Source organism: Cetorhinus maximus, chromosome 12, assembly GCF_964194155.1.
Source record: "Cetorhinus maximus chromosome 12, sCetMax3.hap1.1, whole genome shotgun sequence".
Taxonomy (NCBI): Eukaryota; Metazoa; Chordata; class Chondrichthyes; order Lamniformes; family Cetorhinidae; genus Cetorhinus; species Cetorhinus maximus.
The window spans coordinates 17,226,378-17,254,273 of NC_135890.1; the positions used below are offsets into that span (position 1 = coordinate 17,226,378).

A 27,896-nucleotide genomic window follows, 5' to 3' on the forward strand; every position below is an offset into this window, starting at 1 on the left:
AATCTGTAAAGTTATTTAATATGGTGTCTAATGTCAGAGAAAGGCCCATTCTAAGAAGCCTATACTACATACAAACTAAGATCCTAGAGGCAAGTGGCAGCAAAAATACCCATCATGCACCATCAAAGCCCCCATTTGTGGCTTCCTTGCACAAAGGAAATACGTACAAGACAAGCACCTGGCTGATGACCTAATTTGAAGGAATAAAATTACTTTGAAATTAGGAATCTTGATTTGCTTATACAGAAGTATCACTTTATTCTGTATAACCTTATTTCATGATTAGATACATAATAGTATAAACACAGAAATTACATTCTGGACCTTACATTCAAGAGAAACTACTTTTAACAAAAATAAAGTCAGCTCTGATGAGAGACACCTTTAGACCAGAATTATGTCATGTTTTAAATTTTTTAATAGGGGTTCTGTCTGGCATGGTCTAAAATTTCCATCAAACCCAGGTAGGTTTCCTCAGCTGTTGGAATAATCTGATTGGCTGGTAGAATGAAACCATAGCGACCAGTGTCACGCAGTTCAAAGCAGAAAGCGTACTTGATGCCTTGGTCATAAGCCCAGTCAATAGATGAACCGCTGCTTTGATCTAATGGGGAAACAAATAAATATAGACAATTAAATATTGTATGAATGTCTACTGTTCTAACACAACTCATTTTTTACACTGTGATGTGCCATGCCTTTGGGTATTGGGATTTGGATCTGTGCCTTGAATACTCAAAGCTAGATTGCTGATCTCAAATGCATCTTGGTGTGGAGAAGGACCAAGTACAGGCTCACTGCTTCCACAAAGGTAAGTGAATGCAGGTGACTAACCCCATCCTCGAGGCTGATGACTCAGTTTTAAGGAAGAAAAGACTTTGGAAAAGAGAGGGGCAGTCTTGCCCTCAGTCTTTTCCCTCTATGAAGTAATGTCTATAATTTGGTCCAACTAGTTGCAAGGCGAATATTATTGCCTTAGAAAAGGTCTTGAGGTCAGCAACATAAATGATTGAGTATATGGAATTTTAATTGCGAGGCAGTTGACTATTTTTAGTAACAAGGAGGTTGTTTAGGTGCTTTCAATGTTATTAAGAGAATAAAAACGATTCTTCCAGTCTATTTGATGACAGTGTTGAGTTTACTGATGCTCTATTTCTGTCCACCTGCCCAATGTCCATTAGTATCAGAAGCTGCTCATTCAGACCTGGGCACTTAGGAGTTTTCTCCCACAACCCCCAAGGTAGGATTGATCAGTGCCAATCACTTCCATTGCTTCCTTTGACGGATTTATAAAACATTCCATTGACTCAATGAGAAGGACCAATGCCTCTTTGCTTAGCCTGAGGATAATCCATTTCAGTTATGGCACAGCCTTTATCTGAGAGAATGTTGTCCATCTACCCTTTAGGATGTGAAAGGCTGATGGTCCTGCAGGACTTGTATGAGGTGATTGAGGGGAAAAAATAAAAATGATTTTGATGGCCTCAAAGGAAAACCACACATACAACTATCACTTGATGACTGCCTTTAATTCAAGTTTCAGATGGCATTTATACCTGCCTGGAATTATAAAAAGTATCATAAAGTATATACCATCATCAAGAAAATTATTTAGTGCTAAATGATGAATTGGAACTTATAAGTATAAAAATCAGAAATTAGAAAATGGATTGTGACATTTTAGCACTTCATAAACAAAAATAAGGGTAATGAATTTGATAGCTGACACAATTGTGACATTGCATCACTGCTCCAGTCTGCTGCTTATTTTTAGATTTAATGAAGATATATTGGAAAATTGACTGTCAAATTTCTGGCAGTCATAGGAAATTTTAGGGCCTGGAGATTTTTTTTAAAAGTTGGTTCACACAAGATACCGGAGACATAACTTGTTAAAATTATAATTAGCTGTAAATTTATAATCAGCTGTAGAGTTGTTCACATACAAAGCAACATTTCAGAGCACTGATAGATTAGTGAGTAGAACAAGGGAAGAGCATTAGAAAGAGGCATAAGTATGACTGAAGAGGAGGATCTAGCATTTCCAACTAACTGCCACCTGGAAATCTAAAGATTAGATGGTCCTGTTGCGTCTTTGACCAGGTTGACCTTTGAGCTCAAAATCTTTTTGAATGTGATTGCATTGTTCTTCACTGTGAATAAATACTTACAGATGGTAGTGAAGATAGGTCCATATCTGTACTTGGTTCCATATATTGATGCCAAAGAAGTAATGGATTTCTTGCTGAGTTCCATCTGCAGAAAAAGGGCATTTTTAAATTAAACTAGATAAAGACAAAAGGATACCATAATTTATAATTTTTAAGAGCAGGAAATGCCAACAAGAATGTTCCTTATTTAGGGACCAACCTCAGTTAATCACCTTCTCACCATGTCCATGAATTCCATTCTCCATTTGGATGGGAAAGACTTTATCTAACTAACTCCTCATTTGTGTTCCCTGATGCCTTAACCATAGTTTATATGGATGAAACATAAATTATGTAATTTTGACATCTCTTCCAAAGAAAATAAGCCAAACTTTCTCAACCTTTCCCCAAACTTAAATGATAATACCTGAAACTTTTGCTGATTGCCTCTGTATCCTTTCGAAGGCAATAATATCCCTGTGGTTAAGTGATCTCTCCTGGTTTCTGTGCATTAATAGCATTGTAAAATTAGCTGGAAGCTATGCTTTGATCACTATTTTTAACAAAATTCTAATTATAAATTTAACAATAGCCACTAAATCTCTTCCCTGACCAGCACACAATTACATATTCCTTCACAACAAAAACAGAATTACCTGGTAAAACTCAGCAGGTCTGGCAGCATCGGCGGAGAAGAAAAGAGTTGACGTTTTGAGTCCTCATATTCCTTCTTCTGTTTATTTTCTCTCACTTATCCACATTGAAGTGTATCTGCCACCTGTTAGCCCCATGCTTCAAAAGCCTAAATGTTTTTTGAATCTGATTACTTTGGTCCTCATTATTTGTCCTTCTTATTTTTGTACCACTTACAATCTTGGAGAATTTGCTAACAATTCTTTTCTAAAGCATCATTATAAGAATGCTTCCTTCTTGTCAGCCAATTTTCTATCCCGCACCATAGTTACTTCCTAATCACTGCTTCTGTACATTCATCATTAATTCATAATATGAAACTGTGTCAAAAGCTCTCTGAGTACCCACATATGGAATATCAACGGTACGCCCCTCTCCAGTATCAGTAATGTGTTAAAACAAATATTTGTGTATGTTAAACATCACCTCCCTTCTCTGAATTCATGTTATTGTCCTTTAACAAATAACTGTTGTCTGTCCAAATGAGATCAGTAGTTCTGTGAATTACCTTGATGGGACCTCTCACCTGTATGGGGATGAGGATAAATCTACCATCCATTTCGTCTTTGGTTAGAAAGTGAGAAAGTGACCAAATATCAACATCCCACAGCCTGGCCGAGGCATATGGAGCAGCAAGTTGATTGAGGACCACAATTAAATGGACAGTTGACAACAAATGGTTCCTGAACAGTGTAAGAACAAACCATAACTTACCAGCTCTCCATAGTCCTTTGGCTTAGTTGAAGTGTAACCATAAGGAAACATCAAGAGCTGGGAATAGCTGTGAACGTCAACGAAGACTTTGAAATTTCCGTGATTTTTGACAAAGTCAACTATGGCTTTGACTTCCTTCTCAGAGTTGACATAAGGTCCATAGTATGTTGGTGAACAAGAATTGCCGCTGGCACCAGGTCCTATTAATTAAAAGCAACAAATAAAATTTAATGGTTTACTGCTTAATACACTTTTATTTAAAGGGAATGCGGGTGTGAAAATGAAGATTGGCCTCATCACTTTCAGTCACACATTCTACAATCCCAACTTTATTTGAGAGAATTAAATGGCAAAAGGCCAAGGTCAATAACGATAGAGAAGACTTGATAAGGGAAATATTCTTCGTTCTGTGTGCGGGCGTGCTAGATTGCATGGTGCAGTGAATATTTGGAAATCAGGTAAGTGGGAAGCATGTCTTTAAAAGAACCCACCTAAATTTCATTCATTCATATGGAGGAAACATGTGCAGGTACCTCTACAGAGGTTTGTGTTCTGACCTGCCCAGTTTTTCATACTTCCGGCACTCAGGTAGTCCAGTACACCTGGAGTCAGATCCAGAAAATCCTCCTCCTGGAATATTGCGCTCAGTTTGAGCACTAAACCTCGGGGAGGATATATTGGACCTGGAGGGAATACAGTGCAGATTTTCAAGAATGATATACAGGGGCTTAAAGGGTTAAACGATCAGGACAGATTTGAATAAACCTGGCTTATATTCCCCTGAGTTTAAAAGGTTAAGGGATAAATAGAAGTCTTTAAAATGATGAAGGACTTTAATAAGATAGATATAGAAATAGTGATATAGTGGTAATGCCACTGAATTCATAATACAAAGACCCAGGCTAATGCTCTGGGGACACATGTTCAAATTCCACCACAGTAGATGGTGGAATTTAAATTCAAATTAATAAAATCTGGAATTGAAAGCTAGTCTTGGTAATGGTGACCATGAAACTATCATTGATTGTTGTAAAAATCCATCTGGTTCACACTAATATCCTTGAAGGAAGAACATAAGAAGTAGGAGCATGAGTAGACCACTCGGCCCATTAAGTCTGCTCCACCATTCAACATGATCATGGTTGATCTTGGGCTTCAACTCCATTTTCCCGCTCGCTCCCCATATCCCTTAATTCCCTGAGAGATTAAGGGGAAGGTCAATGGATGAGCAGTGGCAGACATTTAAAGAGATATTTCATAGCGTTCAGCAAAAATTTACCCAAGTCAAAAAGAAGGACTTGATGAGAAGGATTAAGCATCCATGATTAACAAAGGTGGTCAAGGAGAGTATCCAATCAAAAACTAAGGCATACAAAGTGGCGAAAACTCGTGGTAGGCCAGAGAATTGGGAATTTTTTAGGAATGAGCAGCGGATGACTGAAAAACCAATAAAGAGGGAGAAAATTGATTATGAAAGTAAATTGGTAAGAAATATAAAAATATAAAAACAAACAGATGGAGCTTATGGGCATATAAAAAAGAGAATTGCTAAAGTGAGCATGAGACCCTTGGAGGAAGCAACTGCAGAATTGATAATGGGAACAGGGAAATGGCAGATAATTTAAACCAATATTTTACATCGGTTTTCACAGTGGAGGACACTATAAACATCCCAAAGATATCAGATAAGCAAGGAGTTAACAGGAGGAATGATCTTGTAATAGTCCCTAACAGGAGGGACAAGGTATTTGACAAACTAATGGAACTAAATGCAGACAAGTCACCAGGATCTGATGGCCTGCAACCGAGGGTTTTAAAGGAAGTGGCTGCAGAGATAGTGGAGGCATTGGTCACTGGATTCCGGGAGGGTCCCAGTGGATTGGAAAACCACTCATGTGACGCTCCTGTTCAAGAAGGGAGGCAGACAAAAAGCAGGAAACTATAGGCCAGTCAGCCTAACATCTGTTGTGGGAAAATGCTGGAGTCCATTATTAAGGAAGAAATAACAGGACATTTAGAAAAGCTTAACACAATCAAATGGAGACAAATGGTTTTGTGAAAGGAAAACCATGTTTGACAAATTTGCTAGAGTTTCTTGAGGATATGACAAGCAGAGTTGATAAGGGGAACCGGTAGATGTAGTGTATTTGGATTTCAAGAGGGTATTTGATAAGGTGCCACATAAAAGGTTATTGCATAAGATAGGAGCTCATGGTATTTGGGTTGATGTATTATGATTGAGGATTGGTTAACATACAGAAGACAGAGAATCGGGCTTAATGGGTGTTTTTCAGGTTGGAAAAATGTAACTAGTGGAGTGCCACAAAGATCAATCCTAGGGCCTCAATTATTTACTATCTATATCAATGACTTGGAGGAGGGGGCAGAGTGTAATGTATCCAAATTTGCTGACGATACAAAAATAAGTTGGAGGGCATGTCGTGATGAGGACATAAGGAACCTGCAAGGGGATATAGATAGGTTGAGCGAGTGGGCAAAAACTTGGCAGATGGAGCTTAATGTAGTAAAGTGTGAGATCATGCACTTTAGTAGGAAGAATCAAAAGGCAGACTATTATTTAAACAGAGAGAGACTCCAAAAAAGTGCAGTACAAAGAGATCTGGGTGTTCTCATGCATGAAACACAAAAAGTTAGCGTGCATGTGCAGCAAGTAATTATGGAGCCAAATGGAATTTTGGCCTGTATTGCGAAGGGGTTGGAATTTAAAAATAGGGAAGCCATATTACAACTGTTGGTGAGGCTGCACCAGGAGTACTGTTGTTAGTTTTGGTCCCCGTATTTACGAAAGGATATGTTAGCATTGGAAGCAGTTTAAAAGAGATTCACTAGGCTGATTCCTGGGATGAATGGGTTGACTTATCAAGAACGGCTAAACAGGTTAGGCCTTTATTCATTAGAGTTTAGAAGAATGAGGGGTGGTCTTATTGAAACATATAAGATTCTGAGGGGGCTTGACAGGGTAGATGTTTAGAAGATGTTTCCACTAATGGGAAATCTCGAACTAGGGGACATAGTTACAGAATAAGGGGGTACTCATTTAAAACTGAGATGCAAAGGAATTTCTTCTCTCAGAGGGTAGTGAATGTCTGGAATTCTCTACCCCAGAGAGTTGTGGAGGTTAGATCACTGAAAGTATTTAAAGAGGAGACAGCTGGATTTTTCAAATATCGGGGAGTTGAGGGTTATGAGAAGCTGGCACGAAAGAGGAGTTGAGGCCTGGGGCAGATCAGCCACGATCTTATTGATTGGCGGGGCAGGCTTGAGGGGCCAAATGGCCTACTCCTGCTCCTGTTTCTTATGTTCTTATGTTCTAGACCAAACACCTGTCTATCTCAGCCTTAAATGTATTCAACAATGGAGCATTCACAACCCACTGGGGTAGAGAAATCTGTCGTCCTTATCCAGTTTGGCCTATATCTGACTCCATGACTCTTAGCTGCCCTCCTGCAAGCCATTCAGTTCAATGACATTTAGGAATCGGCAACAAGTGCTGGCCTGCCCAAATTCCATGAAAGAATAAATTTAAACAACAATTTCCTCTGGTGGGGGAGCCTAGAACAAGGGGCATAACCTTAAAATTAGAATTTGGCCTTTCAGGAGTGAAATCTGGAAGCACTTTTAAACACAAAGTAGTGAATTATTTATTTTTCTGTAGAATCCTTGTGGGCAGGGCTGCTCCTCCAGTCCATGCAAGGAGTCCATTCAGGCCCCCAGTCCTTGCCTCTCCCACCCGGCGCCAGCATTAGCTGCCAAAGACCCTGCCCAGTGTTAACTCTCTACACCTGGGACTGTTTCGTTAGGTCATTGGCAGAGAGTCTCCCAACACAATTTTTGCTCCTGTCTCCCTGACTCTTGCTGGTTTTGGGATGAGCGACTGTCCTGAATCATTTAAATGAAGATCTGCAGTGACCTGGTGCCAGACTTCTGCGAATAATGCATTCTAACTCATGGATCGGTGTTACGCTGTATTCATAAGCCATCAATCAGCTCTACTCTCAGTTCATTCTCATAGTTCATTGTTCTACTAAAGTCCTCAATTAATTTCAAGTCTGTAAATCCTGGGTATTCTTTATTGAACTCCTTGATTAGATTTCAGCATGTAATTCGTTTCCAGATATTGATTAATTTACATCTATGCTAACCAACCTCCTTTATTAGTTAATGGAAAGATTTCAGCACGTAAATCATCTTGCTGAGGGTGGCTTAGAACAATGACCCTTAGCAAAGATTGCCTTTGTTAGAATGTGTACCCCCCTTTCTCTTCCTGAGGTTTTGTGATTGCATTGGGACTGGATGCTTACAGTCATGATGCTGAATCTTTGCAGCATGAATTAACTTATAATGAGGTATCACAGATTGATCACTACTCATTCTGTATCCCTGTTACTCTTCCAACTATCTTTGTAAAACTAAAATACACTAAACACTTGCAAAAGTAGTAAGGATGTGATGAAGCATTTGACTTCATATTTGGGTGTAACTGGACTTGGAATTTGGTAATACATAGTCACCTCAGCATGTGGTGTAATCTTACCTCCAAAATTGGCATCAAAATTCCTGTTTGGGTCAACACCTGTACATCTCTTTCCATCATACTTAGACCTGGTCTTACGCCACATGCGGTCCTGGAAAGAAAAGAACAGTAATCACTTTAGGGGATGGGAAAAAGCCTTTAACTCCATCAAACCTACCCCAGACACATTAATTAATCCCCCCTCTCACTGTGCCCATTAACCTCCTTACTGTCTGAAAATACAGTTAATCAATTTTAGAAACTGTTTAATAAAAGCAAAATACTGCGGATGCTGGAAGCCTGAAATAAAAATCAAAAATGCTGGAAAAACGCAGCAGGTCTGTGGAGAGAGAAACAGTTAACGTTTCGAGTCAATATAAGCTCTGAAGAAGAGACATAAGGACTCGAAACGTTAACTCTGTTTCTCTCTCTACAGATGCTGCCAGACATGCTGAAATTTTCCAGCATTTTCTGTTTTTATTTTAGAAACTGTTTGCCACATTTAACCTTTATCCCTACTTCAATCTTCAGGCCTCAAGTGCCAAAATGGACAGTTAGATTTAATTTATTTCTCCTATTCCATTCGCCCTTGTTCGTTTTTTTTCATTCATTCACGGGATGTGGGCTTTGCAGGCTCGGCCAGCATTTTTTGCCCATTCCTAATTGCCCTTGAGAAGGAGGTAGTGAGCTGCCTTTTGAACCACTGCAGTCCATGTGGTGTAGGTACAGCCACAGCATTGTTAGGGAGGGAGTTTCAGAATTTTGACCCAGTGGCAGTGAAGGAACGGCGATATATTTCCAAGTCAGGATGGTGAGTGGCTTGAAGGGGAACTTCCAGGCGGTGGTGTTCCCATGTATCTACTGCCCGTGCCCTTTGAGATTGCAGTGGTCGCAGGTTAAGAAGGTGCTGTCTCAGGAGCCTTGGTGAGTTCCTGCAATGCATCTTGTGTATGGTATACATTGCTGCTACTGTGCATCAGTGGTTGAGAGAGTGAATGTTTGTGGAGGGGGTGCCAATCAAGACGGCTGTTTTGTCCTGGATGACATCAAGCTTCTTGAGTGTTGTTGGAGCTGCACTCATCCAGGCAAGTTGGGAGTATTCCACCACAGTCCTGGCTTGTGCCTTGTAGGTGGTGGACAGGCTTTGGGGAGTCAGGAGGTGAGTTACGATTCCTAGCTCTGACCTGCTCTTGTAGCCACAGTATTTATATGGCTAGTCCAGTTCAGTTTCTGGTCAATGGTAACCCTCAGGATGTTGATAGTGGGAGGTTCAATTATGGTAATGCCATTGAATGTCAAGTAGTGATGGTTAGATGCTCTCTAGTTGGAGATGGTCATTGCCTGGCACTTGTGTGGCATGAATATTACTTGCCACTTGTCAGCTCAAGCCTGGATTTTGTCCAGGCCTTGCTGCATTTGAACAACAAAGAACAAAGAACAAAGAAAAGTACAGCACAGGAACAGGCCCTTCGGCCTTCCAAGTCTGCGCCGATCATATTGCCCGTTAACTAAAACATTTTGCACTTCTGGGATCCGTATCCCTCTATTCCTATCCTATTCATGTATTTGTCAAGCTGCCTCTTAAACACCACTATTGTACCTGCTTCCACCACTTCCTCTGGCAGCGAATTCCAGACACTCACTACCCTCTGCGTAAAAAACTTGCCCCGCACATCTCCTCTATAGTTTTCTCCTCTCACCTTAAATCTATATCCGCTAGTAATTGACTCTTCCACCCTAGGGAAAATTTGGACAAGGACTACTTCAGTATCTGAGGAGTCGTGCATGGTGCTGAACATTGCGCAATCATCAGCAAATATCCCCACTTCTGACCTTATGATGGAGGGAAGGTCATTGATGAAGCAGCTGAAGATTGTTAGGCCTAGGACACTACCCTGAGGAACTCCTGCAGTGATGTCATGAAACTGAGATGATTGGCCTCCAACAACCACAACCATCTTCCTTTGTGCTAGATATGACTCCAACCAGTGGAGAGTTTCCCCCCGATTCCTATTGACTCCAGTTTTGCTTGGACTCCTTGATGCCACACTTGGTCAAATGCCGCCCTGATGTCAAGGGTAGCCACACTCACCTCATATCTGGAGTTCAGCTCTTTTATCCATGTTTGAACCAAGGCTGTAATGAGGTCAGAAGCTGAGTGGCCTTGACGGAACCCAAATTGACCATCAGTGAGCAGTTTATTGCTAAGCAAGTGCCATTTGATGGCACTGTTGATGACCCCTTTCATCACCTTACTGATGATCGAAAGTAGACTGATGGGACGGTAATTGGCTGGGTTAGATTTGTCCTGCTTTTTGTGTCAGGGAAATACTTGGGCAATTTTCCTAGGTGTCCTGCAGTGTTCCAGAGGAATGTAGCAAGCTGAATACAAAATTTACTCAGTGGCAGGAAACAAAGGATAATGGTTGACGGGTGTTTTTGTGACTGGAAGGTTGTTTCCAGCGAGGTTACGAAGGGCTCAGCACCAGGTCCCCTGTTTATTGTGGTATATATTAACAATTTGGATGTAAACGTAGGGGGAATGATCAAGAAGTTTGCAGACAACACAGAAATTGGCCAAAGATAAAAGAAAATTTTTTTTAAAGTTATTCCCATTCATTGTTTTATCCCCACCTTTTAGCCTATTTCAATCTTTTTTCCCCACACCATCCCCTCCCCCCACCCCACTGCCACCAGGGCCATCTGTCACTTGCTCATCCTGCTTCCTAGTCTTAATGTCACCATTATCACCTCCTTTAGCCAGTATCACCACCATCAACACCCCTTTGACCATTTGTTTATTACATCTTTCACAATCTCCCCTTTGCCTCCACCTATCACTGGCCTTCTATCCAGCTTCACCTGTCCCACCCCCCTTAAACAGTATATATTTCACCACATTTCTACTTCTCTTTAGTTCTGAAGAAGAGTCACATGGACTCAAAACGTTAACTCTGTCTTTCTCTCCACAAATGCTGTCAGACCTGCTGAGTTTTTCCAGCAATTTTTGTTTTCGTTGCAGAAATTGGCCACATGGTGGATAGTGAGGAGGATTGCTGTGGACTGCAGGAAGATAGCAATGGAGCAGTCAGGTGGGCAGAAAAGTGGCAAGTGGAATTCAACCCAGAGAAGTGTGATGCATTTCGGGAGGTCAGACAAGGCAAAGAAATACACAGTTAATGGGAGTATACTGAGAGATGTAGAGGAAGTGAAAGACCTTGGAGTGAATGTCCACAGATCCCTGAAGGTAGCAGGGCAGGTTGATAAGGTGGTTAAGAAGCCATATGCAATCCTTTCATTTATTAGCCGAGGCATGGAATATAAGAGCAGGGAGATTTTGCTGCAACTATATAAAACATCAGTTAAGCCACAACTTGAGTACCGTATGCAGCCTGGTCGCCTTATTACAGAAAAGATGTAATTGCATTAGAGAGGATACAGAGGAGATTTATGAGGATGTTGCCAGGACTGTAACATTGCAGCTATGAGGAAAGATTGGATAAGCTGGGATTGTTCTCCTTGGAACAGGGGAGGCTGAGGGAAGATTTGTTTGAGATGTACAGAATTTTGAGGGACCTGGATAGGGTGGATGGGAAAGACCTATTTACTTTAGCAGAGAAGTCAGTGACTAGGGGGCATAGATTTAAAATGTTTGGTAGAAGGATTAGAGTGGGGATGAGGAAAAATGTTTTCACCCAGAGGGTTTTGGGGGTCTGGAACTCTGCCTGAAAGGGTAGTAGAGGCAGAAACCCTCAACTCATTTGAAAGGTGTCTGGATATGCACCTGAAGTGCTGAATCCTGCAGAGCTAGAGACCAAGTGCTGGAAAATGGGATTAGGCTAGGTGGCTCATTCTTTCAGCAGGTGCAGACACGATGGGCCGAGTGGCCTCCTTCTGTGCTGTAAACTTTTTATGATTCTGTCGGCTTTGGAATGTCATCTTGGTTAATTGATCAACAAAACAAAAAATTACCATTTGCTTCAGCAACTTTACCTGCTAATTTATGTTACCATTCTGTTACCTTTGGGTTGAAAAAGTTCTGCTGCTTTTCCCCTCTTACTCTTTGTTTCCTCCTTATTAAGTTTTTTAAAAATTCATTTTAGGGATGTGGAAGTCACTGGCTAAGCCAGCATTTATTGCCCACCCCTAGTTACCCTTGAGAAAGTGGTGGTGAGCTGCCTTCTTGAACCACTGCAGTCTATGTGGTGTAGGTACACCCACAGTGCTGTTAGGAAGGGAGTTCCAGGATTTTTGTGCCCTATAAACCCCCTGTCGGCATCCAAATAAAACAAAAGACTTGCATCTATATACTTTTCATGATCTATACACTTTTCATGACTTCAGGATGTCCTGAATAGCTTTACAGCCTTTTTGCAGTGTAGTGACTGTAATGTAGTAAATATGACAGCCAATTTGCACACAGCAAACTCCCACAGGCAGCAATGTGGTAAATGACCAAAATATTACTTCAGCAAGTAGTTGGTTTTCTTTCAATGTATCAGTTCTTATAGTCTTGAGAATGTCTTTTAAGTCATTGTCTCCTCCCTTACAAGAAAAAAAAGCCCATCTTTTTCAATCTTCCAATTAATGAAAGTTTTTAGTAGAATCTTCCCTGAAGTAAATCCTATCTTCATTGCCTACCTCTGTGACCACTCTCCCCTTTCCTTGGCAATAACATCCTTTACATGATTAGGTGACTGGAGTTGTACATAAGCTCCAACTGATGTATGGACAATAGTTTATATTACAACAGGGCAACCACTTGAGGGTTTGTACTCTTTTTCTCCTAATGCAATTCAGGAATTTATTTGCAGTGCATTATAGTTGAACATTATCCACCAATCTAGTAGCTGACAGTGCAGTGCAGTGCTAAGTGAGTTGCTGTCTTTTGAATAAGGTATTAAATTAAGGCCTGGTCTGCTCTTTCAGACATACATAAAATATCCTCTGAAGTTATTTCAAGGAAGACCAAGGATCATCCATGTCATTGCCAATATTTATTCTTCAACCAAAATCATTAAAACAGATCATCAGGTCGTTACCACATTGCTGTTAGTGGGAGCTTCCCATGTGCAAGTTTGCTGCCATGTATATTTATGTAAGGCACTATAGAAATGCAAGTTCTTTCTTTTTATTTCGGTACCATCATAAGATTCTGCAGATTTCTGTGAGTCAGGCTTGATTTTCCCCATCCTGTGGTGTGTGCACATATAGAGGATGCATAGGGAAGCTCCAGACAAATCTGCACCTATATTGAAACTTGATGGCGAGTCCTTCTGGCACAACTGGTGACCAGTATTTGGCCCGAAGAGGAGGCCGCAAAAAGTTACAGACAAGTTGCTGACCTGCCCAACACCTTACAAGAACACAAGAAATGAGTTCTGCCTACTGATTGCTTGTAGGGATCCTTCACAAGAAGAGTAGGGGACAACTTCAGTGCAGTTCATAATGAGGATGGGATTCAAAGCCTAAAACTGCCCTAATCTAGCTTAAGTGACACCAAACCAGCATTCTCATTCAAAGGAGTCCTGGAGTAGCTGGTGTGGGAAGTGAAACTGCACACACTGGTGCCATTCTGCCCCTGGGGCAGAGTAAAGGAAACCTTTCTCTTCAGTTGGCTGTGCCATACCTGGCTTGGGAGCCTTTGTACTACACAACAAGAACTTGCATTTATTCAATGCCTTTAACATTGGAAATTGTTCCAAGGCGATTGACAAGTCACAGAGATAGGAAGGGAAAGGAATTTAAACACAAGGATGAGAATTTTAAATTTGAGGTGTTAGGTGACTGGGAGCAAATGTAGGTCAGTAGAGTTTTGGATAAGCAGGAACTTTTATAAGGTGGGGAAAGGGAGGTTGGCCTTGAGAGTTTTGGAGCAGTCAAGTCTAGAGGTGCAAAAGACATGGATAAGGCTTTCAGTGACTGAAGGAAAGTCAAAGAAGGGAGATGTTACAGAGATAGTTAAAGATGGCCTTGGTGTTGGAAGGAACATGGGATTCAAAAATAAAGTATGCTCATGCATCAGTTAGAACACCCAGATTGCAAATTCTCTCGTACAGTCTGAGGCACTGGCGAGACAGAGAGTTGGAGGGCTACAAGAGTGGAATAAGTGTTCCACTACCTGACATTGACATTGTTGTCTTTGAAGTACATGAATTGCAATCCCAAGCTCTTTTTATTGAGAAAATAAGATTGTTCTGACCTGAAATGTTAACTCTGTTTTCCTTTCCACAGATGCTGCCTGACTTGATGAGAATTTCCAGGTTTTTCTGTTTTTATTTCAGGTTTCTAACATCCTCAGTATTTTGCTTTTGTGTTTGTTGTACTTACATTAGTGTGGGTAAAATGAAAACCGTCAGGGTTTGTAACAATCTCTAGGTAGAGGTCCATCGTGTTCAACAATGAAGTCACAGAAGTATCCTTGCCATATTCACTGATAATCTGGGTAAGAGACAAAATAATCCATTGTATTATTGAGTGTTGGGACATTTCCACGTGACTATTCCTTCCTCATTTGACTTACTCTCCCTTTTCTACCCTCTCCTCCTGAAGCCATTTTTCGTGTACCTTTCTCAAATTGCCATTCTTCATGTGTGAGCTTAGACTGTGACTATCAGTTAGTAATCCAGCTGTGAGGGCATCAACCTCAAATCTGAACCTGCCCTTACCTGATAATGTACATGAGCATTTCCCAGCAAAGTACCACTGGCCCATAATCAAGAGCAAGAGCTACGACTGATTTGCTCCCCCACAGCGCCTATCCTGAACCCTTTATTTCTCAGTAATATTACCCCAAAACTGTCATCTCTAGCAGAATGGCTAAGGTGCACAGTGAAAATGTTCAAACTTGTGTAGTTGGGATATTTTTCTGAGGTTAGGCAAATAGTGTGTTGTTGTTCAGGTTGCTAACTCTGGTTGGACATATCCTTGGAGGTTTCACATTGCAAGACCTTCTGCTTGCAATTGTTCAAACCTCCTAAATTTTTATAATTATTAAATAAAAGTCTTCGAAAAAATGAAGACTTTTTTTTTTACTGCTCCTGGGTTTATTCCCAGCAGTGCTCAGGAGATTAATCTTTAATTCCAGGAGACTCCAGGATGAGCCTGGAGGGTTGGAAACTCTAATAATGTGGCCAAGTAAAGGAGGTTTTGACGAGTTTAAATGTGGCCCCTATGGCTTTGTTCTGACATTAGGTGTTATCGTTATCAACAGGGGCACAGCAGGTGGTGGGGTTGGGAGGGTAAGAATTCATGCTAATGCACTGGAGCTAGTAGGATGGTCATCCTACCAATGGTGGGACTTCAAAGAGATATTAATATATGATGCTCCCCTCTCAGGAGTAATGAGATACTGTTGGAGTCATATGAGTGATGGGAACGTAGGTGGGCTCAGAATCTCATTTGCCTACTAACAATGGACTGGATTTTGCAGTCACTGGAGAAGCAATGGAGCTATTAGATTTGTAAATACTGAGCCCCTAACATTATTCTCACAAACACATTCATCTAAACCTTACCTTATTCGCAAACCAGAGGGAAATAGCGGGACTGATCCATTCACGGGCATGGATACCAAAATTAATCCAGTTGGCAGGTCGGTTAATGCCACCAGTGCTGAACTGTAGGAGGACAGTTTGTTAAAATTATCACAAACAGTTGGCTAAGGGTAAAATGTGTTGCTGTGAAACAACCAGCATTACTAAATATTAATACAGTATCAGATCACCTTGAAATAGCGTTGCACAGTTAAAACAATATATCAGAACAAAATAGCTTATGATCCTTGACAACTGAACTGTGGGGTAGAGGAGAAGAATTTTTCTTTACACAGTGATCTATTGTGATCTGGAATGCACTGCCTGAAAAGGTGGCGGAAGCAGATTGAATAGTAACTTTCAAAAGGGAATTGGATAAATATTTGAAAAGGGAAAATTTGTAATGCTCTCACAGAAGAGTGGGGGTGTGGAACTAATTGGATAGTTCTATCCAATTCCCTCTCTGCTGTATGACTCTATACTATACACAAGGGAATAATTTCTATGCCGGAATCTGACTGATGGCTTGTGTGATTTATAGAAAATTAGACACATGGGAGTGAATCACAGACTGGAAAATATTTGGGGTGCTCAGATGGTTTATATTTTAAAAACGATGGCGCTGAAGAGTGTGTTACAGGTGGAACCTAATTGACTGATTCACAGAATTTATACACAGCTTAAAGGACAATCGGGAATAAGAATTTTTCATGAAAGCTGTACCTTTTTAAACACGGTAGCCTACAATGGTAATTGTGTGGATATCAGGGGTGGTGATGGCATAGTGGTACTGTCACTGCACTAGTAGTCCAGAGATCCAGGGTAATGCTCTGGGGACCTGTGTTTGAATCTCACCACAGCTGATGGTGGAATTTGAATTCAATAAAAATCTGAAATTATAAATCTGATGATGACCACGAAACCATTGCCGATTGTCATAAAAAAACCCATCTGGTTCACTAATGTCCTTTAAGGAAGGAAATCTGCTGTTCTTACCTGGTCCGGCCTACATGTGACTCCAGACCCACAGCAATGTGGTTGACTCTTAAATGCCCCCTGAACAAGGGCAATTAGAGATGGGAAATAAATGCTGGCCTAGCTAGTGATGCCCACATCCCATGAACGAATAAAAAATAATCTCCCATTGTAACATTTAGGGGCATGTGCGAATTCTAATACCTTTCCACTTTAAGATGAAAATGTGAATACTTTCTCACTGATATCCCAGATCTAATTGAACTGCAACATCTCTCTTACCATTAACATCATCACATACACTAGAAAAATAAGAATTTCAGGGGTGGGTATTTCTTTTGCCCCATTTTCAGGCCTGAAATGGACCCCTATAGGCACACGAAGCTCATGGTGGGCCTTAAATTGGGGCTAGGGCTTCATTGCTCTTGTTCAGGTGAGGTGTCTGTAGTGGGGCAACACTTCTCTACCTCACTGATAGAAGCCCCTAGGTAAGTCCCGGGGCAGAGTTGGGGGGAAGCGTCGGGTTAGTGATCGCGGGTACTGTGGAGTTGGATGAGCGCTGCTGTTCCTCCTGGCTCCACAGGAATGCTTTTAGCTTTGTTAACACTTGCATTTTGCAGGCAGCTGCATTCTCCACTGAAGAATCCAGAGTGGAACAAGCTCCACTTCTCCACTCACTGAACTTCAATTGCGGCAAGGGAGCCTCAATCAGACATTAGGTTTCTCAATTACGCAGTCACCAGAGATGCCTAAAAAACGGCCTGGCCCAGTATCAGTTTGGGGGTTTCTGAGGTGTACTTTGGGTGAATGGTGTTGGTCCCCAAAGTAAGTCCTTGTTCCACACATTTTACACAGAAAAAAAGATGTAGCTAGGTTCAATTTCTACCTTCGGTCCATCAGGTGGATCCAGGATCAGGCCACTCGGAGGACCTCACTGCCGACCTCTGTTTTAATCACAGCAGCAAGTTCTCACCAGGGCTAATCATATTTATATTTATTAAATGGTGCTACTCTTTTAAGCAGTGCCTTACAGTTTGGGAGTTGCTTGATTGAAATATACAAAGATGAGAAGGTACGCCAGCTCTCGGTTTATACCCACCCTGAGGACATAGATTGGACGTTTCTCAAAGGTGGTACCAATCTGCAACTTGCTGACCAGACCTGAGTTTGAAGCTACAAACGTATCCATCCAGGCATAAATCTGGGGAAGAGACAGTGGAAATTACAGTCAGTTTTCTCTGTGCTTGGACAATGAGATTCCCTTGTGTTGTCTTCCTGGGAAGCGAAGGGGGATGAAATTGTGCAACATTAGCTGCAATAGAAAATAACATCAGATGCAGTGTGTAAAATAGGCTGCTGATTGTCTATGAGTCAATTTCACACTGCTGCAAACCAATTTCATCCCTATTGGCAATCAAGCCTGGCACCGTGGGAACATTGGAACAGGAGAAGGCCATTCAGCCCCTCCAGACTGTTCTACTAAGCAATTAGATAATGGTTGATCTGAGAATTCCAGAGTTCCACCTTCCTTGGTGAGCTTTAATTTTAAGACTGTGTCCCCTTCTTCTTGACTTCCCCCACCAGATGAAATAGTTTCTCCTTTTTCTACCCAACCACATTTTAAATGCCTTGATCAGACCACACCTCAGTCTTCTGTACTCAAGAGAATATAAACATAGAAACATAGAAAATAGGAGCATGAGTAGGTCAGTCGGCCCTGTGAGCCTGCTCCACCATTCAATATGTTCATGGCCGATCCTTTATCTCAACACCATACTCCCACTCTCTCCCCATACCCCTTGACCCCTTTAGAGTCCAGAAATCTTTCAATTTCCTTCTTAAATATATTCAGTGACTTGGCCTCCACAACCCACTGTGGTAGAGAATTCCACAGGTTCATCACCCTCTGAGTGAAGAAGTTTCTCCTCATCTCAGTCCTAAATGGCCTGCCCTGTATCCTGAGACTGTGACCCTTGATCTAGACCCCCCCAGCCAGAGGAAACATCATCCCTGCATTTAGCCTGTCCAGTCCTGTCAGAATTTTATACGTTTCAATGAGATCTCCTCTCATTCTTCTAAACTCCAGTGAATACAGGCATAGTCGGCCCAATCTCTCCTCATACAACAATCCTGCCATCCCAGGAATCAGTCTGGTGAACCTTCGCTGCACTCCCTCTATGGCAAGTATATCCTCTCTTAGTTTAGGAAACCAAAACTGCACACAATACTCCAGGTGTGATCTCACCAAGGCCCTGTACAGCTGCAGTAAGATATCCTTGCTCCTGTACTCAAACCCTCTCGCAATGAAGGCCAAGATACCATTTGCCTTCTTAACTGCTTGCTGCACCTGCATGTTTACTTTCAGTGATTGGTGTACAAGGGCACCCAGGTCTCTTTGTACATCAACTTTTCCCAATCTACCATCATTCAAATAATACTCTGTCTTTCTGTTTTTTTCTACCAAGATGGGTAACTTATACTCGGTTCCCATGCAACCGCTGAAGGTGCAACACCTGCCCCTTTACTTCCCCTCTCCTCACCGTCCAATGGCCCAAACACTCCTTTCAAGTGAAGCAGCATTTCACTTGCACTTCCCTCAATTTAGTCTACTGCATTCGCTGCTCCCAGTGTGGTTTCCTGTATTGGAGAGACCAAACGCAGACTGGGTGACTGCTTTGAGGAATACCTTCGGTCTGTCCGCAAGCATGACCCAGACCTCCCTGTCACTTGCCATTTCAACACTCCACCCTGCTCTCATGCCCACATGTCCGTCCTTGGCCTGCTGCATTGTTTCAGTGAAGCTCAACGCAAACTGGAGGAACAGCACCTCATCTTCCAATTAGGCACTTACAGCCTTCCGGACTGAATATTCAGTTCAACAATTTTAGATCATGAACTCTCTCCTCCATCCCCACCCCCTTTCCGATCCCCCCATTTTTTTTCTCTTCCCCAATAATTTATCTAGATTTTTCTTTTCCCACCTATTTCCATTATTTTTAAATGTATTTCCATCCATTGTTTTATCTCTACCTTTTAGCCTATTTTGATCCTTTCCCCCCACCCCACCCCCACTAGGCTATCTGTGCCTTGCTTGTCCTGCTTTCTACCCTTAATGGCACTTATTAGCACATTCCTTAGACAATATCACCACCTTCAACACCTCTTTGTCCTTTTGTCTATGACATCTTTTGGCTATCTCCACCCATCATTGGCCCTCTATCCAGCTCTACCTGTCCCACCCCACCCCCCTTAAACCAGTTTATATTTCACCTCTTTTCTATTTTTACTTTACTTCTGTTGAAGAGTCATACGGACTCGAAACGTTAACTGTGTTCCTCTCCACAGATGCTGCCAGATCTGTTGAGTTTTTCCAGGTATTTTTATTTTTGTTTTGGATTTCCAGCATCCGCAGTTTTTTGCTTTTAATTTTATACTTATCCTTGTTGTACTGCATCTGCCATGTATCTGCCCACTCACTCAAATGGTCTAAATCGCCTTGAAGCCTCTTAACATCCTCCTCATCATTCACATTCCCATCTAGTTTTGTGTCATCAGCAAACTTGGAAATATTATATTTGGTTCTCTCATCCAAATCATTGATATATATTGTGAATATCTGGGGCCCAAGTGCTAATCCCTGCGGTACCCCACTCGTCACCACCTGCCATTCTGAAAAAGGCCCATTTATTCCATCTCTCTGTTTCTTGTCTGCTAACCAATTTTCAATCCATGCCCAATCCCATGTGCTTTAATTTGACATACTAACTTCTTATGTGGGACTTTATCAAAAGTTTTCTGAAAATCCAAATACACCACATCCACTGGTTCTCCCTTATCTATTCTGCTAGTTATGTCCTCAAAAAACTCCAGTAGGTTTGTCAAACATGATTTCCCTTTCATAAATCTGTGTTGACTTTGTCTAATCCCGTTGATATTTTCTACGTGTCCTCTTATCACATCATTTATAATAGACTCTAGCATTTTCCCTACTACTGAAGTTAAGCTAACCAGTCTGTAATTCCCCGTTTTCTCTCTCCCTCCTTTTTTAAATAGTGGGGTTACATTTGCCACCCTCCAATCTGTTTGGGGCAGTTCCAGAATCTACAGAATTTTGGAAGATGACAACCAACACATCCACTACTTCCATGGCCACTCCTTTAGTACCCTGGGATGGAGGTTATTAGGCCCTGGGGATTTATTGGCTTTCAGTCCCATTAATTTCTCCAGCACTATTGTTTTAGTAATACTAATTTCCTTCAATTCCTCCTTCTCACTAGACCCTTGTTATGGAAACTATCATCATAACTTAACCCTATAAGCCTCAATATCATTCAGGGACTGCCCCTGTCCAAGGTCAATATATCCTGTCTGAGGTGTGGAGGCCAAAATCAAGTGCAGTGCTCCACACTGGGTCTGACCAAGTCTTTGTCCAACTGAAGTATGACTAATGTACTTGGAGCTTAGGTGGAGCACGGGAGGAAATATCAGAGAAGCACTGATAATTGTCATATTAATAAAACCGGGAAGAGACGAATACAAGATGTTGAGAAGGCTGGACTGAGAGAAAGATCACCTATCACTTGAAAACTCTTCTTTTCTATCCTGTCCAGGAGTGAGATGTGAATCTCTAAGAATAATCACTTTCTTAAAGTTTTCCATTTTTACCTGTGACTGTTATATTTGTTTTCAGGATATTTATTCATTGCTTGACTTTACCTCCTCCAATGTGTGGTAAGAAGCATAGTTGAATGTTTGGCTGTTGCGTTCCTTATGTCGAGAAAGCATCATTTCCTTCTTCTCTTCATCCAACAACATCTGAAAGGTTAACATCCAATCATTATCAATTTGGCTCTAATATTAACTGGCAGTGATGATGACTCCAGAGCCGCTGCCCCAACTAGGGATAACGTAATATAAAGTTTAAATTGCTAAGAGATCAGCTGAAGGAAAATACCTGTAGATCTTCAATCAAGATTGAGTAACCAACACCACTGAACTCCAGGAAGGCTTTCACTGATTGAACATGTTCTCTTGGGACTTGGATGTCAATGGGCTGCAAGGGCCTGCTTGGCTCTAACCAGAAATCAATCTAATGATAAGAAATCTACAATTAATCGTTAGGATAGGAATTTGTAGCAAAAATAGAAAACACTGATAAAAAAAACAATTGAATATTTCTGTGGTTTTGTACTTGGAGCATAGAATATAAAAGCAAAGTGTAATGTTGAGCTAGTACAAGACATTGCACAATCCAGGCTGACATGCCCAGTACAGTACTGAGGGAGTGCTGCACTGTCATAGGTGCAATTTTCAGTTGGGATGTTAAACCAAAGATCTATCTGTCCTCTTAGGTGGATGTAAAAGATTGTTCGCCTATATTTATCCCTCAACCAACATCACTAAAGCAGATTATCTGGCCCTTATCATTGTGCCTTTCATGAGAACTTGCTGTGCACAAATTAGTTGCTGCATTTCTAACTTACCACAGTGCTTCATTAGCTGTAAAGTGCTTTGTGACATCCTAAGGTTGTGAAAGGTGCTATATAAATGCAAGTTTTTTCTTTGCTAAAGTTGCAGTTCAATATTGTGCATGTTTGGGCAACCTATGGGAAGATAATAAAAGGCAATGGGAAAGGTGCTGGGGGAGATAGTGGAGTACTAGTAATGTCACTGAGTTAATAATGCTCTGAGGGCATAGCTTCAAATCCCACTATGGCATCTGGTGGAATTTAAATTCAATTTTTAAAAAAAGACCTGGAATATAGAGCTTGTCTCAGTAATGGTGGCCATGAAACTATCATCAATTGTTGTAAAAACCCAACTGGTTCACTATGTCCTTTAAGGAAGGAAATCTGCCACCCTTACATGGTCACCTATAAGTGACTCCAGACCACAGCAATTTGGTTGACTCTTAAATGCCCTCTGAAATGGGCTAGCAAGCCATTTGGTTCAAGGACAATTAGGGATGGGCAACAAATGCTGGCTATAATTGCAAATGGTGCCCACATCCCTTAAAAAAAAATTCACTCAGGCTTTACCAGGGCTAAGACTATGAAAAGGAAGTTTAGGCTTTTTTCATTGGACCTGGAAGGTGGCAGGACGAACAGGAAGACATGTCCAAATTATTGGGAATTATGATATAACAATTAGCGATAGATTGTTTCCAATAGTTGGAGGGATAGTAAAAGAAGGGGACAAATTTAAGATAATCACAAAAAAACTATCAATAGATATGAGGGAGTGAGTAGGAGAGTGAAACTAGACTAGGTAACTCAAGGAGAGAAGGACTGGAATAGACTTGATAGGCGAAATGGCCTCTCGCTATCCTGTAACATTCTTTAATTTTATCCGTTTTATGTAACTTTCTGTAGGCCCGGAAAGGTTCTAAGTATCTACAGGATTCACCAATCTCTCATCTTTCCAGTTGCACTGATTTTCCAGCATTCTTGAAAATTTCCAGCCCATAACAAGTCAAGCATCATTCCCCCTTCCACAAATGCCTCCATTCCTCCCCAATGACCAGAGATGTGTCATAGGGATGTGTGGACCCACCTACCTATTGGAGGAGGAGGATCGTAAGTGTCATAATTACTTAGGAACAGGAGTTGACCATCCAGCCTGTTCCGCCATTCAATTAAATCATGGCTGATTAGTATCTTAACTTCATCTAACCGCCTTGGTTCCATAAACCTTAACACTCTTGCCTAACAAAAATCCATCAATCTCAGTTTTGAAATTTCTATTTGGGCCCCAGCCTCAACAGTTTTTTGTGGGAAAGAGTTCCAAAGTTCCATCTTTCTCAGTTAAGCATCTCAATGATACACTAGATGCTTGGGGAACTCCGTTAATTTCAATCTCTCTTTTATACCACAGAACCAGTTCAAATTCTACCGCCACCAAATCTGACAGGAGAGAAAATGAGACATTTTCCAGTAGAGCATGTGTTACATGTTCTGAAGAAGGAATGAGCACGATGATCTTGCCCTGATTTCTTTAGTCTGTGTGTTTCAGGGATTCACTATGACATGTTAATAGTGATTTCTGTTCCATAGTTACTTGTACATTTTTAAGATCACCTCATATATAAAGCATTTTTAATTTAGTGAGAAACCTACATGTAGCATCAAAGACCACAATACAGACCACAGCTAAGATTGAAAAGAGTAGGATAGAAGTTAATGTGACCTTTAGTCAAACAAGAAGGGGGAATAAAGCACAAAGAGATGCCCTTGAATTTACATTCATTTAATTCCATTTTATTCATGTATATTAACTTACATTCAGATGCTCTTGTTCTTGGAGGGACTTCACTAGGGCAAGTTGTTCCTCATTGCTGACGGTGATACGTAGAACCTGGTCACTGTGGGAAGTGAAAATTAAAGAAAGGGAATTGAAATTCTTCATGCAATGGCTAAAGGTCAAGAGACATGAAACATGCCAGCTCAGCCCTTGAGAGAGAAACCCCTCATAACTTTTCCCAAGTGATAGAATATAGAGTGTTACTGGTAGCTGTGTATCAAACATTACAAGATGAAGTTCTCTCTCAATGAGGCATGGAAAGCCATTCCCTGCAATATGAGGTTTGTCTTGTATCACAGGCACATTGAATGGGTCATCTTATTCAATCCCTTCTTGATTCAGAACAATAAATTAGCTTAATGGTTGAACAATCTCTGCCATCAGTTCAAAATGCTCACTTCTCCTTATGCATTTTTATAGCAGGGGATGTGAAAAAGAATAAAATCTTTTCTCCTCTTTTAGCTTCCACTCCGGGATCAGGTTAAGCATGGGCTCAATGCAAAGTTCCTATCACTTTGCTCCAACAATGTGCTTTAATCTTAGCGGATCACCCAACATGATATTTCTCTATTTCCCACACCAATCAACCTTCAGTGTTTCTGAGTGCCCCTCTGAGACTGAGGGGCAATTTTAGGCTTAGAGTTAGGGGTAAGGTGAGTATTGGTATTATAGTTAAATTTAGGGCGGGGGTAGTGTACCTTCATCTGTCTTGCACTGAGGGTGTACATTACCAAACTACACACTGTCAGCCCACAATTTTTCATCCATTGAAGTTAGTGAGTGAATACCATTGCATAGAGTTATGGGAGGTTGTGATCTTGACTAAGGACTGTGTTAAGCTACTCAAAATCATTTGATCTATGTTTCTTATGGGTGTCAGAGAAAGGTGAGACCTTAATTCTGTCCATCTGGATAGGAAAGCTAGTATCATCAGCCCACACACACTGACACTTTCGGAATTCACAGATCTCAGTGTAAGCTGTGGCAGGAAACAAACTATTTATTGTAGAATTAAACTCAATTCAATTTAGTCAAGAATTTGCACAATGGAATTTCCAAAAAAAATTGTTTTTGACGTAAATAGTGCCAATTAATTAAACAGTTTATTTGGTTAAATTGTCAGTGAAAAGTCTCCCTGGGGAGGGTCAGGCAGCACATTTGTGAAGATGGCATCTCTTGCAAGCAGGTTTATGAGATTCAGGGGGCTGGAAGTGGGAGATCATGTGATGAAACCTACAGGAATAGGTCCAACCAGAGTTGGTAATCCTCAGGATGGGCATTTAGTGATTACCCTTTCACCATGATTCTCTATTTTGATGTTGTTCCTTGACATGACCTTTGCCACATGGGGACTGGGGAGAGTTACTGAAACACCTTAATAAGAGCAAACAATTAAAATTCAGAATCCATCATCGGTTTGGCTCCATAAAAGCCCTAGCTGCATTCACACGCAATCATCAGTCTGTGTCCATAGCATACTGGGTATATTCCAGTCCCTGGCTCCAAATCAAGCACTCAGGGTGAAGAGGGAGTCCTGTTTCCATTTTCTGATCCACATGTACAAGGCCCCAGCCCCAGCTGCTAACTTTATTAGGGTATAAACAGGATCACCCACTATAGCAAATGGTACAAAAGAAAAATGAGCTTAAGTTTGTAAATTAGCTCCAGGATTTCCTTTCCTTGGTTTGACTATGCAGTGGAGCTATGGCCAATGTGAATTCAAGTGATGTGGGAGGGCCACCTCCCACCCACAACCTAACTATTGCCCCTCACCACCGCACACAGCATTCGGGGTGGCATCGGTTCCATTCTTATACATTAGGTGGCGGGGGGATGAAATTGGTTGACGTCACTAGCACAAAAGAAACCTTTGGGGAATCGTTGCAACCTGTTTTATGCCACACTTTGTTCTCTGGAAATGAAAATGGTTCATGATTAAAACCATCTTCTGATTTCCTATGATCCCCTATCTCACTATCGGCATCAATGAAACTAAAATAAACCCCCCCTTCCTCCAATCTGTGACGTGGGTGATACGCATCACCAAATGAGAACCTTAGGATTGGATGTGGCCAGCCTTTCTGGAGAAGGGCTGGGAGGCCGGGAAGCCGACATCTTCCTGCTGCCACGGGATATTACCAGTGGTTCGCGGCTCACTAGCAAGGCTGCATGCCGACCAGAGGCGGTGGCCAATTAAGCCAATTAATTTGGCCAATTATTGGTCACTTCCCCACCTCCCTCAGCATGGAGGTGCTCTCCTCTTCTTGCAGTCTCAGAGGTAACCGCCTTTATCAGGGGCATCGCTGAGCTGCCGCACTGCTGGCCTTCTGATTGGGCTGGCACCTCTGACAAGTGGGTCGTTGCCCTCAGTTGGACAGTGGAAGCTTAATTGGCTGTCACCAACAACATGCCACCCTGGATCCCACCACTCACCGCATGGAGTTACATCCCGCATTCCATCCCAGCGGTGGGATTACTCACCTTTTTGAAAAATTCCAGCCTTAGTTTCAATGAGCATGGCATCACAGAGGGTGCAACCCTAATCTTCCAAATGGCCCCGCAGTGTGACATTCCCATGACACCATTTTAACCAGAGCACTGCACCATTTGATTGGATTCTCACAGTCCACATGAAAGGGAAAAGGACATTTACTCACCCAACAAATGTCTCCTGGCTGTAAACAGCCACTAGAAAGGCACTGAGGACCAACAGCACCCGCATTTTCAACAGGAAATGTGCTAGCTGAAAGGGCTGCCTTTCAATGACCGTTTATAAAGATTTCTTATCCGCTATAATCTTAGTTCGAGTGACTTTATTAATTATTGCCCAAAGTAAATTAACCACATTTTCCTTATATCTTTTGTCTCCCTGCTGTCCTGTTCCCACAGTATAGTGAGCAGAATCCAACCACGCCCCCAGTTTCTGCCAATGGGAGTGGGTAAAGCCTCAACACCTGGTCAGATGGACCATTATCCCACGAGTTCTCTCTGCACCCCTGAGATTCACAGGACTTCAGGCTGATAACAAATTTTTACAAGGGCATGTTGTTATATTTAATTTTGCTTTGAGGATGTGAAACCTCTTTTGTCCACTCTGGTCCCTCTGGCCACTGAGGCCAGCTCAGTGACCCTCCCCTCAAACCCCCATCAGGCTTCTGCCCAGCTTACTATCAAACCAGGATGCAGGTCAAAGTTCTGTCACCCAATGGTTCTCTCATCTCTACTCCCAGTCTCTACCTGTCTCAAACTTCCTCTCATCTCTATCCCAGGTTTCTGACCTTGAAATTGGTCTCCAATTTGCTGCCGGCACTGGTGCTATGGAAACTCCAGAGAGGAAAAGTGGCTACTCATCCAGCCACCTCCAGTGCAACCCACATAATACATCCTGACTGACAGACCATTAGTGCAGGCAAATGCTGGAAGGATGCAGAGTGGATGGGTCACGAAGTCAATCAGCATTTTCAGCTGATTTGACACACATTCTGCCAATCTAGATGATGGTTGTCCAGTGAACGATGTGTCTTATTCGCTCAACTGCAGGAGGGGCCTCCCCCAAACCCCACCCCCACCCCACCCCTCCCAACTAGCATTCCTGTAATGACTTGACAGACTGGGCAGGTTTCAACGAGAAACAGGTACATTTTATTACAGACAGCTTTTCAGATGCTACATGCTCGATCTGAGCTCTCATCAGGAAGCTCCGCCCTGGATTGCCCGTGCTTAGGACTCATTGGTCGGAGCCTCCAAGAACATTACGTGACCCCTGACAGGCAGCAGGAGAGGCTATCCCTTCAGTTACTACATTTCATCCCCCTTTAGTTTTTTTACAGTTTCTACTTACAGAGAACATTTGAATATCCAGCAACATGTATATATATATACAACTTCAGATGATTAAAGATTAAGTCTCTGAGGTGTCCTGCTTATTTGGTTAGAGCAGCGTAGCTCTACCACTTGAGGTTCCTCCACAGGATCAACATGACCAGGAACTGCAGC

At 41.8% G+C, this 27,896-nt stretch overlaps 1 protein-coding gene across 1 annotated transcript; it reads right to left on the reverse strand.

The window, feature by feature from the left end:
* Positions 1-243: 243 nt before the first annotated feature.
* Positions 244-26,622, reverse strand: LOC144687149 (carboxypeptidase A1-like). The gene is made up of 11 exons (XM_078552895.1): positions 26,558-26,622; positions 23,880-23,961; positions 21,556-21,690; positions 21,318-21,416; positions 17,701-17,802; positions 15,609-15,710; positions 14,422-14,532; positions 8,113-8,203; positions 3,558-3,757; positions 2,172-2,256; positions 244-604 (listed from the first exon to the last, which is right to left on the reverse strand). The coding sequence occupies exons 1-11, from the start codon at positions 26,620-26,622 to the stop codon at positions 417-419; spliced, it is 1,260 nt and encodes a 419-aa protein (XP_078409021.1). The 3' UTR covers positions 244-416.
* Positions 26,623-27,896: the final 1,274 nt, after the last annotated feature.

What these genes read in the sequence shown, in the direction of transcription:
- LOC144687149 (XM_078552895.1), bottom strand. Translation starts at nt 26,622, where the DNA reads ATGCGGGTGCTGTTGGTCCTCAGTGCCTTTCTAGTGGCTGTTTACAGC. An exon ending in AAGAACAAGAGCATCTGAAT is followed by an intron (nt 21,691 to 23,879) that starts GTAAGTTAATAT and finishes TCTTATCATTAG; the next exon opens with ATTGATTTCTGGTTAGAGCC. An exon ending in TTTTGATGCCAATTTTGGAG is followed by an intron (nt 3,758 to 8,112) that starts GTAAGATTACAC and finishes TTTAATTAATAG; the next exon opens with GACCTGGTGCCAGCGGCAAT.